The sequence below is a fragment of the Delphinapterus leucas genome, chromosome 10, assembly GCF_059928025.1.
Source record: "Delphinapterus leucas isolate spDelLeu-1000000601 "Yukka" chromosome 10, BTC_Dleu_Yukka2, whole genome shotgun sequence".
NCBI classification, from domain to species: Eukaryota; Metazoa; Chordata; class Mammalia; order Artiodactyla; family Monodontidae; genus Delphinapterus; species Delphinapterus leucas.
This window is the reverse complement of record NC_143138.1, coordinates 97,042,296-97,059,303: the sequence shown is the minus strand read 5'-3', so window position 1 is coordinate 97,059,303 and position 17,008 is coordinate 97,042,296. Positions and strand designations below refer to the sequence as shown.

Sequence of the window (17,008 nt, the reverse complement as noted above, 5' to 3'; positions counted from 1 at the left end):
AATTCTTATGAACTGTGTTTTTATGGCTCCTCACTTTTTATAATTTCTCAACTTGGGTAGAAAATCTGATGGTAGGATCATTTATTTGCAAAGGATTGATGTTTAAGTATTTGTGCAGAAGGTAAAGATTCAGCTTAACTGGCCCCTTACCTTTTTCCCAAACCAGGCCTTCAGGGAAAACACCAAGAAACTTGTTAAAGTTTCTGAAGCATTTTATGTAGTGGAAATAGGTGAAAAGGTATGTAAAAAGGGAAGGTAAACATAAGTAGGAATAAAGAAAGAAGGAAAAGAGATAGTAAGGTCTGATAGAAAGGACACCGGGGCTAATTAAAGGGTTTGGGTTCTAGTTTGGTGCCTCTGGTAGGTGCATCGTGTCAGGATGTCACTGAACTTGTTTGGCTCCCAAGTCTAAGCTCTTTCCAACTAGGGATGCTGCTGTCATCAAGATGGTATCATCACAGAGATAAAGTGTATGCCGTTTACGCTAGATAGCTACTGGGTTTATCGTTTTCCTCTTGCAGTCTTGAACACCAATCTTGTTTTTAAAATCTCTTTGAGCACCTAAGGCTCCTGTGTTATTACTTTAAAAGAGCATCTCTGTTCTGCTTTTCAGGAGACATTTTTGGGAAAGCTGAGTGCTGGCATTTTGAAGAAGGATTCTTGCTCATGTTAGGTTTTGTCTTAGTACAGAGTACATGTGTTTTTACCAGATGCTTTGGAGAGTTTTTAAACAGACTTCCAGTCAGCAGAGAGTGATTCACTGTTTTAAAATTCCGTGTTAGTATGAGATGAATGAACTTTATTTTGAGGTTTTCCTGGAAGCCTTAGTGGGATGGGGAATCTCAGGAGGATGAGACATACGTTTTCAAAAACAAGATTATGACAAGTTAATTATTGTTTCTGACCTTTTTCTATCTGTTGTTTTTCTTTTCCAGACAGTCACAGAGCCGGACCTGAAAAACAACCGCGTATTAGATGAACTGGTAAAAAGCTTGAATTTTGCACGGTATGATTTTCTTTTGTGACTAATCCCTAACTGCTTTTGCCTTTTATATGTGTCCGTCCCTTTACTCTGTGCACTTTTCGGGATTAGGGAATGCAGGGCTGCATATTTGGGGGTAAAAGAAGGGATGCAACAACAGTCATTAATCACATACGGACAATCTAATCATAATAGGATTTTCTTCCTTTACCTAACAGAAAGTCTCCTGTTGTGAAAAACAAGAGTTAAAATGTAGATTTGGGCACTTACTTTTGAGTATTTCAGAAATACTTCAGCTTTATCTTTTATTTTCCCTGCCCCAACATTAGAATCAACCATTTTCCCAAGGAGCCCTGGGTCCTTTTATTGGAGAATGGCATTTAGAAATCAGGATCTGGAGCTGGGTATGCTCATTGTTACTGGGGTGTCATTGCTTCTAAACCCTCTCAGTGGACAGAGCTGGGTAGCATATGCATGTGTATGTGTACACACATATATGTATAATAGTTTCTGTGTCATATATTAATCCATTAATTCTTAATCCAATTTGCTCAGCATGTATAAAATGATGTGTAACATGAAATGTGTAATCGCTGGTGCTTTATAAAGTGTAGCTTTACTTCTTAACTGTCAAATGTATGATGGTGATAGTCATTGCTCACCCAGAGGGATTTAAAAAGGCATGTATTATCAGACAATATCTTGAATTATTTTTAGTTTTAATCATGCAAGCCAAGCAGGAGTTTTTGGAGTTTTTATTAGGAATATATTGTGTTTAGTTAATGGTTAGGTGCCCACATACTTAAGTACATGAATTCCAAGCTTGTTGGGACATTCTTGGAGGTTCATCACATTACTTCTAAAAATGTAAAGAGATTTCTTCCAGTAGAATTGCACATTTTTTCATTGGTTTGCATACTAAAAATGATCAGATTTAGTACTCTGAACTCGCCTAGTAAGGCATTTTAGAAATCAGCTGGTTGGTTATTTCCCTAGGCAGAGTCATAAGAAGGTGGTATACTTTCCTAGATTAAGACACTCTGAGATTCTCTGGTGCTCATAAATAAAGTGATTGCTTTTCTTATTTTAAAGTCCTTCACCAGTTAGATATTGAAGTTGGCAGGAAAAGATGGAGACATGCATTTAAAAAGGAATTGATCGGCTGTTTGCTTTTCTCTGAGGCAGCAAAATTGTATCTCATAGCTTATTTTTTCCTCAGCTGGTATTGAAAGCATAACAGCCTCCCTGCTAGGAAAAAGGGACTGTTATGAAGAACTGCATCTGTTTGTTGAAGATAAATGATCAGCATCTTTGAGTTCATAGACCCTTTGGTAACTTAAAGGGAGGCCTTGGAATGATTGCGCTCTCTCCTTCTCTCCTCCCTCGCCAAAGAAATAGGCTATTTAAATATTCTTTGTAGTGGGTGTGGCGGGGTAGGAAGCATTCTTTGTAGATTTGGGACGGATTTTATCATTTGTTTCTCCCTCTGTTTGCCTTCTTGGAATTGCTTTATGGGGAACATTTCTTGGACATTTGTCATATCTAGAGTGCTGTGGTACTTCATTTGCAAAATTAGTAGGGTTGAAATTCAACGTAATCGGTTTCATTACTTGTTTGAAATTTGGTTTAGATCAGTGAGGGAGGAAGTTTAATTTTATGAGTAAAATGTAAGTTATTTATATTGTTTATTGATTTTATTTCTTCCTGTGCTTCCCATCTGTCATTGCCATTTTATGATATTATGATTTTTAAAAATTTAATATTCTAAACTGAATAACAAAGGAGTATTGGAAATAATTCCAGAGGTTTTCAGGCACAAGGCTGACATGCGGATCTTACATTTTCTTCTAACTTTTGGCCTTTATTTTCAGGAAACAAGTGTTTTGTGTTCTTTTTTCCCTTGACTCTTTTTTTTTTTTTTTTTTGGCGGTACGCGGGCCTCTCACTGCTGTGGCCTCTCCCGCCACAGAGCAACAGGCTCCGGACGCGCAGGCCCAGCAGCCACGGCCCACGGGCGCAGCCGCTCTGCGGCATGTGGGATCCTCCCGAACCAGGGCACGCACCCGCGTCCCCTGCATCGGCAGGCGGACTCTCAACCACTGCGCTACCAGGGAAGCCCCCCTTGAGTCATTTTTATTTAAAATAATGTTCTTAAGAAACTGTTGTATTGAACAAAATTTATTTAGATTATTGTTGTCCAAGTGGAACATCATTCTTTTTTTATTTTAAATGAATTTATTTATTTATTTTTGGCTGCGTTGGGTCTTCGTTGCTGTGCGCGGGCTTTCTCTACTTGTGGTGAGCAGGGGCTACTCTTCGTTACGGTGCGCGGGCTTCTTACTGTGGTGGCTTCTCTTGTTGCAGAGCATGGGCTCTAGGCGTGTGGTGCGGGCTCTAGAGCACAGTCTCGGTAGTTGTGGCGCACGGACTTAGTTGCTCCGTGGCATGTGGGATCTTCCCCGACCAGGGCTCGAACCCGTGTCCCTGCATTGGCAGGCAGATTCTTGACCACTGCGCCACCAAGGAAGTCCCTGGAATATCATTCTTGACCTAAGCAAGAAAATGTTGTTTTTGTATTTTTGCATAGCAGCCAGTCTACATGTATATTATATGTTTTTACAAATTGAGAGTATAGAGCATTATTTATTGCTTTGCATGTATATTATATTTTTTTAGAAATTGAGAGTATAGAGCATTATTTATTGCTTTGGTTTATCCACCATCAAGGTATGAATTTTTCTCCAGGTACTTTATCCAAGTTTAAAAATTTAAACAGAGACATCCCTGGTGGCACAGTGGTTAAGAATCCGCCTGCCAGTGCAGGGGACACGGGTTTGAGCCCTGGTCCGGGAAGATCCCACATGCCACGGAGCAACTAAGCCCGTGTGCCACAAATACTGAGCCCACGTGCCACAACTACTGAAGGCCGTGTGCCTGGAGTCCGTGTTCCACAACAGGAGGAGCCACTGAAATGAGAAGCCCGTGCACCACAACGAAGAGTAGCCCCCTCTCGCCGCAACTAGAGAAAGCTCGCGTGCAGCAGTGAAGACCCAATGCAGCCAATAAATGAATGAATGAATGAATAAATAAATAAATAAATTTAAACAGATGATAATGGATAATTCCCTTAGCATCTCACAAGAGTATGTAGAGTATAATTTCACCTTTCCTTATGGTATAGTTTAAAGCATACTGGGTTTGGGTTCAGGCAGAATTAGGTTCCAGTCTCGACCCTACTAGTTTTGATATGAGTGTGATCAAGATATTAATCCTTTTCGGCTTCTATTCCACATCTGAACAATGGGAATAATATTGTTGACACTTTGAGGAATTGTAAGGATTAGAAATGAAGAGGTATATTAAAAGATATATAGCATAGTACTGTATCTGGAACAAAGGAACCTAAGAAAAGATTCCTGTCATTACTATCTATATATTTTATCTATTTATATTGTGGTGCCCTGTTATACATATGTGCGTGCCCTAAGGAGCTAATGAGACCTTGTGCTTTGGTGGTCCTCTGCCTGTTTGACCAAATGGTCCTAGACTGCCGTTTGCATGTTCCAGATTAGAACAGATATTTTCAGGGACATTTACTAGTTGCCAAAGTCCATGGACTTGATTGCATGGATTTTATGACTGCCCATGTCTACCCAGAGGCCTGTTTTCACTTTTGATTCTTAGCCACATTCTGAAGAGATAAAGTTATTGTATAGTTAACAAATGGGGAAGATTTTCCTGTATTTTATTGTCACAGTTATTCTGAAAGTCCATAATTCATCCAATTTGAATGTCTGTGAGGAATGCTGTTAGGCGTTACAATGCCAACTCACTTTAGTATACAGGAGTGATGGAAAGTGAAGGAAAAATTAGCAATTCAGTCTGAGTATCAACTTTGGAATTAATATTTTCACACAGCTCATTTTTAAGGTATGTGAATTGCCGTAAACAGTCTCATGGTTTTAAATACCAGTTGTACGTTCATGGCTTCCAGATTTATATATCAGCTAGATCTGTCTCCAGGACATCATCGTCACATATCCAACTGCTTATCTCACACCACTGCTTGGACCCCTTAAAACCAGAACTAAACTGATTCCCTCTGCTGCCCCCCAGGCCCCACTCCCAATCTGCTGCTCCCACAGTCTCGCTCATCTCAGTAAATGGCAGCTCCCGCCTCTCTCCCTCAAGGCCAAAAAACCTTGGGGTCATCCTTGACCCCACTCTTTCACACTTGGTCTGTCATTCCATCAGTAAGTCCCATTGGTTCTATCTCTGCTCTCCTTCCAGAATCTGACAACTTTCCCTCACCATGCCAACCCTGTTCAAGCCAGCGTCAGCCCAGATACGGTGATTACTTCTTAGTGGCCTTACCTCTGCTTTTGTCCTCTTACAGTCCTTCTGAGGGCAGCAACCAAACCGATCCTTGAAAATAAAAAGTAGGTCATACTGCATGTCACTCAGATGTGGTTTCCCATCTCATTTGGAGCAGAACCCCAAGTCGTGTCGATGGCAGTCCTCTGGGCCCTGCAGAGTAGGCTCCCTGACTTCCTTGCCTGCTTCTCTCCGCCAGGTCAATTAGCTCCAGTCACACTGGCCTTCTCCCTGTTTCTCAAACATGTTAATCACACTCTGACCTTAGAGACTCTGCTTACTGTTATTTCTGAGTGAAAGTGTTTCCCTAGATGTCCACACAGTTTAATCCTCTACTTTCTTGGGCTGTGTTTTTCATAGGCATCTTCTCAGTGAGGTCTTCTGTGACCATCCTGTAAAGAGTATCAAGCTTATCCTCTCCGAATTCATGGCTTCATCGGCTTCCTTTTTCTCATAGTAATTTTCACATATGTTGTGGCTGTCTATTCTCTCTTCCCTTACTATAGTGTAAACTTCATGAGGACAGAAACTATTTTGTTCTCTATTGTATTTCCACTGCTGAGATTAGCAGGCACCTGAAGAAGTTAATGAATTTTAATTTTAGCATGGGGCATAATTTTATTATTGCAGTGGTGCAGCTGTCTGCCACGTTCTTCATTGGCACGTGTTGAAGTAAGAGATCAAATTGGAAGACTAAAATTCGTCTCAATTGTGAGTAAAAGCAAAAAGGAGTTATCTCTAGGGTAGACACTTAGCTGAAAAGGTATACTTGTGTAGCAGCATGGAAGTGATTTATCAGTGATCGTTTTATCCATTAGTTGGAGAGTGTGTCTTTTACTTTGTCATAATGAGATGAAAGCTTTTCTTAGAACCTTCTTTGTACCAAATCCACATCCTAGAAGAAAAAGAGACTTAATGATTGTGGTTCTCTACTTTTACTTTATTTCTCTTTCCTCGCAAAGACGAAGATCCTGAATTTTTTTTTTAACCTCCCACTGTAGCTTTTATTTATTCACTTTCAAACTTTTTATTGTGGAAAAGTTCAAATATATATAAAAATAGAGAACATGGTGTAATGACCCTCAGGTACACATCACCTTCCTTAAACATTTATCAGCTTATGGACGTTCTTGATCTTCTACACATCTACTCACCCTCTTTCAACCCTGATTATTCATTTAAAAATATTTAATAGTAATGTTGAAAATAGTAGATATGCCTGTTAATCTAAGGACATATTTAAAACGATCAAAGCATTCAGAGTATGACTGGCAATTAAATATGATATACAGCAGGATATCTTGTTGTAAATAGAGTTTTTGTGGGTTTCTGTAAAACTGTAAAGCAGAATAAGATATGTACTGCTTTTTTCTTTTTGTATTATTTCCTGCCCAGTGAAGTAACTAACCCCGAGGTGGTATGAGTGTTAATAGAGTAGTTTTATTGACTTCAGGCCAACAGAGAAAGGGAAATTCCATAAAAATATATGTCGTTGTGGTAAGCATTTGGTCTTTTTCTGAATCTTTTGAATTCAAATGATAGTATATGGATTATTTTTTCCCTGTTTCCATATTGATAGACATTTGGGCTGTTTCTGGCTTTTGTCTATTATGAATACTGCTGCTGTGAACATTCTGGTACATATCTTTTGGCATGTATTTCTTTTGGCATATATCTAGAAGTGTAGTTGCTAGGTCAGAGACTAGGCATTCATTTATTTGCTGGTATCTTTAAAGCTAGTTTCCAAATGGTTAAAACAATTACATTTCGACCGTGAAGTATGAGAGTTCCAGTTGCTCCATAGCCTCACCAACAGTTGCTATTCCTGGTCTTTCTAGTTGTAGCCTTTCTCATTAGTATATCAGTGAGATTTTTAAAAATTATTGTTACTGTTTTTATTTTTTCTTGATTTTTTAACACTGTGGTAAAATTTACATATAATGAAATACATAAAGTCTGAATTTTGATCATTGAATTTTGATAATCATACATCTATGTCATTACCATCATAGTCAAGATACGGAACATTTCCATACCATGACTTCTTTATTCTGCTTCTAGTCAGTCCCACCCCCATAGACCATTTGGGTTTCTATCATCATAGATTGTTCTTAAACTTCATGTAAGTGGAATCATACAGTATACGTTTATTCTTTTGTTTTGCTTCACATACTATTTCTGTTATTCGCCTATGTTGTTGCTTGTGTCGGTATTTTCTTTTTTACTGCTGAAGAGTATCCATTGTATGAATATGCACAATGTGCTTATCTATACCTCTATTGATGAATTTGAATTGTTTCCAATTTATGGCTAGTATTGTAAAAGCTCCTGTGAACATTTGTGTGCAGTCTTTGTGTAGGCGTCTATTTTCATTCTTTTGGGTATATATCCAGGAATGGAATTGCAGGCTTATAGGGCAGATGTATATTGAACTTTATAAGGAATTGGCAAACAGTTTTCCGGTTGGATTGGACCACAGTGAATTTCAGTTGCTCCACATCCTGGTTAATATTTGGTACTGTTAGTCCTTTTATTTGTAAGCATTCTATTGGGTGTGAAATGGTAACTCATGGTGGTTTAATTTACATTTCCTGATGACTAGTGTACCTTTTCATGTGCTTATTGACTCTTCTTTTTATCTTTGGTGAAGTGTCCTGGTTTCTTAGCCAATTTAAAAAAATTGCATTGTTTGTCTTTTTCTTATTGATTAGTGGTTCTTTATGTATTTTGGTCAAATATATTTTCCTTCCTGTCTGTAGCTTGCCTTTTCATTTTCTAAGGGTGTCATTTGATGAACAGACATTTTAATTTTGAAGTCCAGTCTATTGTCTCTCTCTTTTTCTTTCTTTCTTTCTCTCTTTCTGTGTCTCTTTCTCTTTTTTATAAAATGATTATAACTTTTTTTTAATCCTGCCTAAGAAATCTTTGCCTACCTCAGGTCATAAAGATTTTTTCATATGTTTTCTTAGAATTGTGGTTTTAGCTTTTATAGGTAGGCCTATGAACCTATTCAAGTTAATTTTTAGGTATGATGGAGGTAAGCGTCAGGATTCATTTTTTTCTCAGCAGATATTCATTTGCTCCAGCCCCATTTATTAAAAAGACTCACTATATTACCACATCAGTTTTCTTTTGGTTAGTGTTTGCATGGTACATCTTTTCCCACCGTTTTTTCCCCAATCTTCCTGGGTCTTTATATTTAAAGTGTTTTCTTTTAAACAGTATATAGTTGCATCTTATTTTTTAATCCAGTCTGATAAGCTTTGTGTTTTAACTGGAGTCTGTATCCATTACATTTAATTGATTACTTGCTCTCTGTTTTCTCTTTGTCCATTTGTTCTTTTTAAAAAAATTATTCCTTTCCTGTCCTTTTTTTGACTATTTTTATTATTTTATCTCAAGTTTTGGCATTATACTTCTTAGTGTTGCTCTTTTTAGTTTTTACTGAACAAATTACAAAATACATCCTTAACGTATTATAGTACTAACCATAAATTAGTACTTTTATCATGTCCTGAACAATGCAAGAATTTTATAATATTTTTGCATTATCTTAATGTCTCTTTTTTGCTATGTTAGAGTTATTTTACTTCCATGTATGTTATGAATTCCACAAGCCATTGCTAGTGCTTTTTAAAAGTCAATACTCTTGAATTTAACCACATATTTACCTTTTCTCGAGCCTTGCTGACATTTTTTTGTGCTTACATCTACGATTATTTTCCTTAAGCTGAAGAACAGTTCTTGTAGTAATTCTTGTCTCTTGGTGAGGAATTCTCTTAGCATTTGTTTGCTTAAGAATGTATTTTGCTTTCATTTTGGAAGAATATTTTCAATAGGAATAGAATTCATCTGTGTTTTTTTTCCTGTACTTTTTTAAAACTAAATTTTAAAATAAATTTATTTATTTGTTTATTTTTGGCTGCATTGGGTCTTTGTTGCTGCACGCGGACTTCCTCTAGTTATGGCGAGTGGGGGCTACTCTTTGTTGTGGTGCGCGGGCTTCTCATTGTGGTGGCTTCTCTTGTTGAGGAGCACAGGCTCTAGGCACACAGGCTTCAATAGTTGTGGCATGTGGGGTCAGTAGTTGTGGCTTGAGGGCTCTAGAGCACAGGCTCAGTAGTTGTGGCGCATGGGCTTAGTTGCTCCGGGGCATGTGGGACCTTCCCCGACCAGAGTTTGAACCCGTGTCCCCTGCACTGGCAGGCAGATTCGTAACCACTGTGCCACCAGGGAAGCCCTCCTGTACTTTTAAGATGTCATTCTGTTATCTTCTTGCTTCCATAGGTTTTGTTGACAAGTCAATGATATTTCTTACTGTTATTTCCTTAGAGCCATGGTTCTTAACTGAGAGTGGTTTTGCTTTCTCTTTACTTCTTCCCCCAGGGAACATTTGGTGATATCTGTTTATGTTTTGGTTGTCCCAACCTGGGGCAGGGGTGTTATGCTATTGATATTCCTACAAGGCACAGAACAGTCTCTTACAGCAAAAAATTATTTGACTCACAGTGTCAGTAGTGCCAAGGTTGGGGAACTGTGCCTTAGAGGTAGTGTGTCTTATTTTTCTCTGGTTGTTTACAAGATTTACTCTTTATTCTTTCATTTTTCAGCAGTTTGATTATCATGTGCCTAGGTTTCATTTTGTTTGTTTTATCCTTTTTTGGGATGGGTTTTAATTCCCTCTTACAGCATAGAATTTTAAAAATTCATTTGTCTATTATTTTCTTCTTTTTTCTTTATTCATCATGTCTCAATCATAGTTCTTTTGAAGTTCTTCTAATGCCACTCGGATCACCTGGATCTGCTTCTAATGACTATTTTATCTCTTGATTAGTAGCTTATTTCTCTGCATGTCTAGTAATTTTTGAATGTTTGTTGAATGTGGATGTAATGTTATAGAGGCTGTGAATTACCTTCCTTTGAAAAATGTTGAATTTTGTTCTGACATGCAGTTAAATTACTAGCTCTTCACTTTCATTCTGTCAAGGTTTGGATTAGTTTTTTGTTAGATTTGGGCTATTTCACTTTTGTTTCTATTTCTAGAGTGTGGTCCTTCCCTGGCCTTTGTGGGGTTTCAGCTGAACGTCTAGGGTCTTTACCAAAATCTCTCAGCTTTGGCTGGGCTCAAACTCTAACAGCTTTCCAGCATTGACCTTTAGAATCTCAGCTTCCCGGCATCTGCTTCCTGCCGGGCCTCCTATGGCTTCGTCTTATGCTTCTCCAGCCCTGGAGATGATCAGGAATTGATGAGCATTTCTCAGCAGACTTTTAGGGTATTCTGTGGCTCCTCCCTGCCCAGCACCCTGTCCCTCCAGTCCTAGTGATCTTTGCCCAGAGCTCTAATCTCTGTTCCTTCCACTGTGTTGACTATAGTCCATGCTTACAGACAGTTTTATATGTTCTGTTTAGATTTAAAATTATTTATGGTTGGAGAGTAAGTCTCATATGAGCTATTCTTTGTGACCAGAATCTGAAGTCCTCCCATTATCTTTTATAGACAGGTGAACTGCTTTTAAAATCAGATTTATTGCTTTGTAGTTTAGTCTAGAAGAAACACTGGTTTTGTTGTCATTGTAGAGTAAGTTCTATATTTCGTAGAAACAAGTGTTGAGAGCACAGCTTATGTCAGTTAGGTTATTATGTATACAGAAGTTGAGGTCTTAATTAACTGTTATGTTTTCTCTGCTTCAAGGAATCATCTGTTGCAGTTTGCCTTAGAGTCACCACCCATCTCTTCTGCTTCCTCCTCTTCAAAGAACCTTGCTGCCAAAGTGCACACTTCTGTAGCCTTCAGACATTCATTAAAGCAAGGAAGCAGGCTAATGGAGAACTTCTTGATTAGAGAAGCTGGTGGTTCTGTGTCAGAGTTGCTGATAAAAGAGAATGAAAGCAAATTCAGCCCTCAAAAAGAGCTGAGCTCTTCTGCAAAGACCAGAGGGACACCGTCCGTAGAAAAGTCAGCTCCAGGTTTCTCAGAGGCTAGTGTTCCTGAGACACCCTCTACATCGGCCTTGAAAGAAGTTACTAAAGGTAGGAAATTATTTTCACATGTTTGTTTTCTTACTTAAGAGAAACCTTCTCATCCCACATGACTTAATATATAAGCAGCATTTTTGAGGGGGAAGGAATGGGAAAGGGCAGACCCGCTTTCATCTTGTAACAGCCTCAGAGATGGATGTAGGCAGTGCTTCCAGATGTGTTCTCTTTCTGCCTCATAGAATAGGAATTCAGGCTGACGGCTGGAAAAGTGAAGCCGTTTTAATTAGTTCGTACTTCACGTATGACGTACCTTTCTGTTTTTCAGCTTTTCATTCCCCCCTCATCCTTTATATCAGTTCCAGTTTAACCTTAAAGAGCTCATTTTATCTTAAGGTATCAGCACTTGAACACTTCTAAGCTGTTCTGAGTGGCATTTATAGCCTTAGACAGTTTGACCACTCCCTTAGCTGTCTGACCTTATTTCTCACCTCTCCCTCTCAAAATCCTTCTGCCATAGCCAAGCTGATCTCCCCACTATTCCTTGAAAACACTCGGGCATCGGAAAAGTACAACGTGCAGGCCAGATTTGGCTTGTCACCCGTTTTTGTAAACAAGGCTTCACTGGAACACAGCCATGTCCATTTGTTTACCTGTTGTCTATGGCTGCTTTCATGCTACCTGCCATGGTTTATTGGCTGTGACAGAGACCATCTGGCCCCCAAAGCCTAAAATCTTTACTACCTGCCCCTTTGCTAAAAATGTCTGCCAACCCTGTTCCACCTTTCCAGACTCTATCCAGATCTAACCATTCTTTGGTTATGTTACATAGTATTGATTTCTCACATTACTAAAGTACTACAGCACTTGTTTTCTGGACTGTTTTGTGTATAGTTGGCTTAACTTTTTGATGATTAGGTCAGCTTGTTTATTCTCTTGTTTCCATATCTTCTTGCCAGTGAAGTTCAGAGCACCTTTTAGGTAGAAACTCTGTATTAGATATTTTTGGTACGCCCATACCACGCACAGTGCAGGGCTGTTAGTGGTTACTAAACTTAGGTTGAAATTAGTTTATTAGTACTCAAGTGTTTAAATTTCATATGGCTATGTGAATTTTTTACTTACATTTCCTAGGATATCTTATCTTTTTCAATTTTTTTTTATTAATTGCCACTTCTTATTATATGTTTTTAAGTTGATAACATTTTCCCTGTAGCAGAACCTTTTTTCCAAGCGAAATCTTGCAGTGAACCATAGCATACAAAGTGGATAAAATTGGCCTTGCTCCATTAAAGTGGATTTGGAGGGTCTGGGGATTGTGCTCTCCACGTGAGCTCCCCCTGCATCCCTGCCTGTTAGCCATGGTGGCCTCTAGGCCCTGAGATACCTCCACAGGTCCCTTAATTTCATCAAACAGTTTCAGAATGATTGTGTTTCCACTTTTTAACGCTACACTTGTATAGGCATACCTCAAAGAAATTGCGGGTTTGGTTCCAAACCATTGCAGTAAAGCAAATAATCACAATAAAGTGAGTCATGAATTTTTTTGTTTCCCAGTACATATAAAAGTTATATTTACACTATACTGTAGTCTGTTAAGTGTGCTATAGCATTATGTCTACAAAAACAATATACACACCTTGATTAAAAAATGGTTTATTGGGGCTTCCCTGGTGGCACGGTGGTTGGGAGTCCACCTGCCGATGCAGGGGACACGGGTTCGTGCCTCGGTCCGGGAAGATCCCACATGCCACGGAGTGGCTGGGCCCGTGGGCCATGGCTGCTGGGCCTGCGCATCCGGAGCCTGTGCTCCGCAACAGGAGAGGCCACAACAGTGAGAGGACTGCATACCGCAAAAAAAAAAAAAACAACAGTTTATTGCTTAAAAATGCTGACAGTCTCAATTAATCGTCAACAAAGGAAACAGGAATATAAAATGGAGAAAAGACAGTGTCTTCAGCAAGTGGTGTTGGGAAAGCTAGACAGCTGCATGTAAATCAATGAAGTTAGAACACACCCTCACACAATACACAAAAATAAATTCAAAATGGCTTAAAGATTTAAATATAAGACATGACACCATGAAACTTTTAGAAGAGAACACAGGCAAAACATTCTCTGACATAAATCATACCAGTGTTTTCTTAGGTTAGTCTCCCAAGGCAATAGAAATAAAAGCAAACATAGGGGAATTTCCTGGCAGTCCAATTGTTAGGACACAGAACTTCCACTGCTGAGGGCCTGGGTTCAGTCCCTGGTCGGGGAGCTAAGATCCCACAAGCTGCCTGGTGCGGCCCAAAATAGAATAAAATGAAAGCAAAAATAAACAAATGGGGCCTAATCAAACCTAAAAGCTTTTGTACAGCAAAGGAAACCATAAACAAAGCAAAAAGACAACCTATGGATTGGGAGAAAATTTTTGCAAATGATGTGACTGACAAGGGCTTAATTTCAAAGTATACGAACAGCTCATGCAGCTCAATAATAAAAAAACAAAACCTAATCAAAAAATGGACAGAAGACCTAAACAGACATTTCTCCAAAGAAGACGTACAGATGGCCAACAGGCACATGAAAAGATGCTCAACATTGCTAATTAGTAGTGAAATGCAAATCAAAACTACAATGAGGTACCACCTCACACTGGTCAGATGGCCATCAAAAAGGCTGCAAATAACAAATGCTGGAGAGGGTGTGGAGAAGAGGGAACCCTGCTACATTGTTGGTAGAAATGTAAATTGGTGCAGCCACTGAGGAAAACAGTATGGAGGTTCCTTTAATAACTCAAAATAGGGTTACCGTATGATCCAACAATCCCACTCCTGGGCATATATCCAGACAAAACTATAATTCGAAAAGATACATGCACCCCTATGTTCATAGCAGCACTATTTACAATAGCCAAGACATTGAAACAGCCTAAATGTTCATTGACAGATGAATGGATAAAGAAGATGTGGTGCATATATACAACGGAATATTACTCCGCAATAAAAAAGAATGAAAGAATACCATTTGCAGCAACAGGCATAGACCTAGAGATGATCATACTAAGCAAAGCAAGTCAGAAAGAGAAAGACAGATACCATATGATGTCACTTGTATATGAAATCTAAAATACAACACGAACATATCTACGAAACAGAAACAGACTCACAGACTTAGAAAATAAACTTATGTGTACCAAAGGGGAAAGGGAGTGGGAGGGGGATAGATTAGAGTGTGGGATTAGCAGATACAAGCTGCTGTATATAAAATAGATAAACGACAAGGTCCTACTATATAGCACGGGGAACTATATTCAATATCCTGTAATAAACCATAATGAAGAATATGAAAAAGAATAGATATATGTATCTATATATATGTATAAGTGAATCACTTTGTTGTACACAAGAAACTAACACAACATTGCGAATCAACTCTACTTCAGTTAAAAAAAAATGCTGGGACTTCCCTGGTGGTCCAGTGGTTAGGACTCCGTGCTCTCACTGCCGAGGGTCTGGGTTCAATCCCTGGTCAGGGAACTAAGATCCCACATGCCCCTAGCTGTACATACCCTCACCTCACCTTCCTCCTGTGGCAGGTATATCTTACTCAGGTGGTTAAGATTGCTTCGGTGCTAAACATGAATGGGTCCTAAGACGGGAAAACTTAATATTAGTTTTATAGCTTTGTCACGCCTTGTTAGAAAAGATTTAACTAAAGCATTTTCTAAAAAACGGATTTCCAAACTTCTTCGCAGTCTCTTCCTCTAGGCCCAGGATTCTAATTATGTGACTTTCCACCATGTAGCCCTTACCCAGTAAGCAGTCTATTCTACTCCTGCTGCCCTGAGGTGTCCTTTTTCTCTTTTGCTTTTCCAAGTGCATGTTAAGGTTGGATTCCTTTTTTTATCTTAGTTGCTGAAAGGTGTTGGGTTATATTATTTTTGCTCTTTCCACAAATAATAAAATCTCTTTCTCTTTTTGAAAAATACAGTGGATTGTCCTGTTTGTGGGGTTCATATTCCAGAAAATCACATTAACAAGCACTTAGACAGCTGTTTATCACGTGAAGAGAAGAAAGAAAGCCTCAGAAGGTAAGAAAGTTAAGCATAACCGTTGAGCTACTTTAGCTTGTTGCCTCCTGTGGTTTATAAAATGTGAGCCAACTCCACTGGCCCTCCTTGTCCACTCTCTCCTTGTTCTTTCCTCAACTCCCACCTTGCCACATATAAGTAACTTTATTATATGCTAATAAAATTTGACTTAACAAGAAACTAGTGATTTAGAATTCAGTTCTTTTTAAACTTGTTTTCTTCTCTTAGAATTTTAGAACTACCATAAAGCCCTTGGCCCAAGAAAGCAAGGTTAGACTCTGAATATAGAACACATCAAATCTGTTTTTGGCTCTTAGGAAGCTCAGAAGTTTAAATTTGTAAAATCTAGCTTTTTCAAAAATTCTGAATAGTTAATTACTATATACACATGACATACTATATACACATGACAGTAAAAGGTACAAACGAAACCTGAAAGTAACACAACATTGTAAATCAACTGTACTCCAATAAAAATTAAAAAGAAAAAAGGTACAAAAGGGTATTTTTTTTGCCTTTTTTTTGTTGCTTTAGAAAATATGGCATCACTTATTCATTCAACAAATAGTTAAGCACATAACCGTGCACCAGGCATTCTACAAAGCATTGGTGAATCACTGGTGAATGAAAGTCAAATTCTCTGCTCTTAACACCCTTTTGTTCTGGAAGGATGCAACCAGTAGGCTTGCATTTTGAAGGCAGTGGTTTTCTCTGTTATTGCATATGTAGAAGCTTGCAGTTGTATAGTTTGTCTGTGGGGCAGACTCAAAAGGGTGTGTTTGAAATGTAGAGTGTGTGTGTGTGTGTGTGTGTGTGTGTGTGTGTGTGTGTGTGTGGCAGACTCAAAAGGGTGTGTTTGAAATGTAGAGTGTGTGTGTGTGTGTGTGTGTGTGTGTGTGTGTGTGTGTGTCCCGGCCAGCTACCCAGGTGAGATAACTCAGTTGTCGACCCAGTATCTGCACCTAAACTCACACTATTCTGCCTCGCCTTATACATCAAAGTCACAATAGTTTATTAATAGTTTATTAAACTAGGCCACTGTTGTTACACATGTAAGTTGTAAGTTAGGAATCAAATTGTAGTCAAAGTTAACCTGTAGGGTGTTAAAGAATCAGTGATAATGAAGATAATAAGGAAGCAGAAGCCGCAAATTAGATGAGTCTGGTGATAAAGGGAAGAGGAGAGATGAGATGGTAGTTTGGGGAAGGATTAAGGAGCAAGATCAGGGAAGATTTTATTTTTTAAAATAGCAAAATTATATAAGCCTTTAGCCTCCTGCTATCTCCAGGGAGAGAGCAGGTGATATAAAGAACAGGAGATCAAAAGTCCAGTAATGAAGTTATCCTTGACATGCAGAAGGAACCCTTCCTCTAGGATGGAAGAGGGAGAGAATAGGTGATAATTCCGAGATCTGGAAAGGAGACGGCGGAAACTGAAGAAATTAATCGTATCCGGGAGGTGGGAATGAACAGAATGATTAGCTCTTAGGTTTGGTCTGTTTGGAAGAACTTGGAAGAGTGCCAGAAACCGTGCCGCTAAGACAGGACTATTTTATTGTTCTTTTGTGAGTAAAGCTAAAATGGTGTCACTAGATT

General features: G+C 38.8%; 1 protein-coding gene across 5 annotated transcripts in view; it reads left to right on the top strand.

Moving 5' to 3' along the window:
- Positions 1 to 17,008, top strand: part of RAD18 (RAD18 E3 ubiquitin protein ligase) — a 115,709-nt gene that overhangs the window by 31,632 nt on the left and 67,069 nt on the right. For 4 of the 5 annotated variants that reach the window (XR_016394755.1, XM_089919586.1, XM_089919588.1 and 1 more), the window contains exons 4-7: positions 167 to 238; positions 936 to 1,006; positions 11,049 to 11,386; positions 15,314 to 15,413. Coding sequence is in view for 4 of the 5 variants with exons in the window: in XM_089919586.1 (XP_089775712.1) it covers positions 167 to 238; positions 936 to 1,006; positions 11,049 to 11,386; positions 15,314 to 15,413 (581 nt within the window). In the remaining variant the exon portion in view is untranslated. The remainder of the gene's footprint in view (positions 1 to 166; positions 239 to 935; positions 1,007 to 11,048; positions 11,387 to 15,313; positions 15,414 to 17,008) is intronic. The other variant, XM_022564695.2, reaches the window with a different exon arrangement.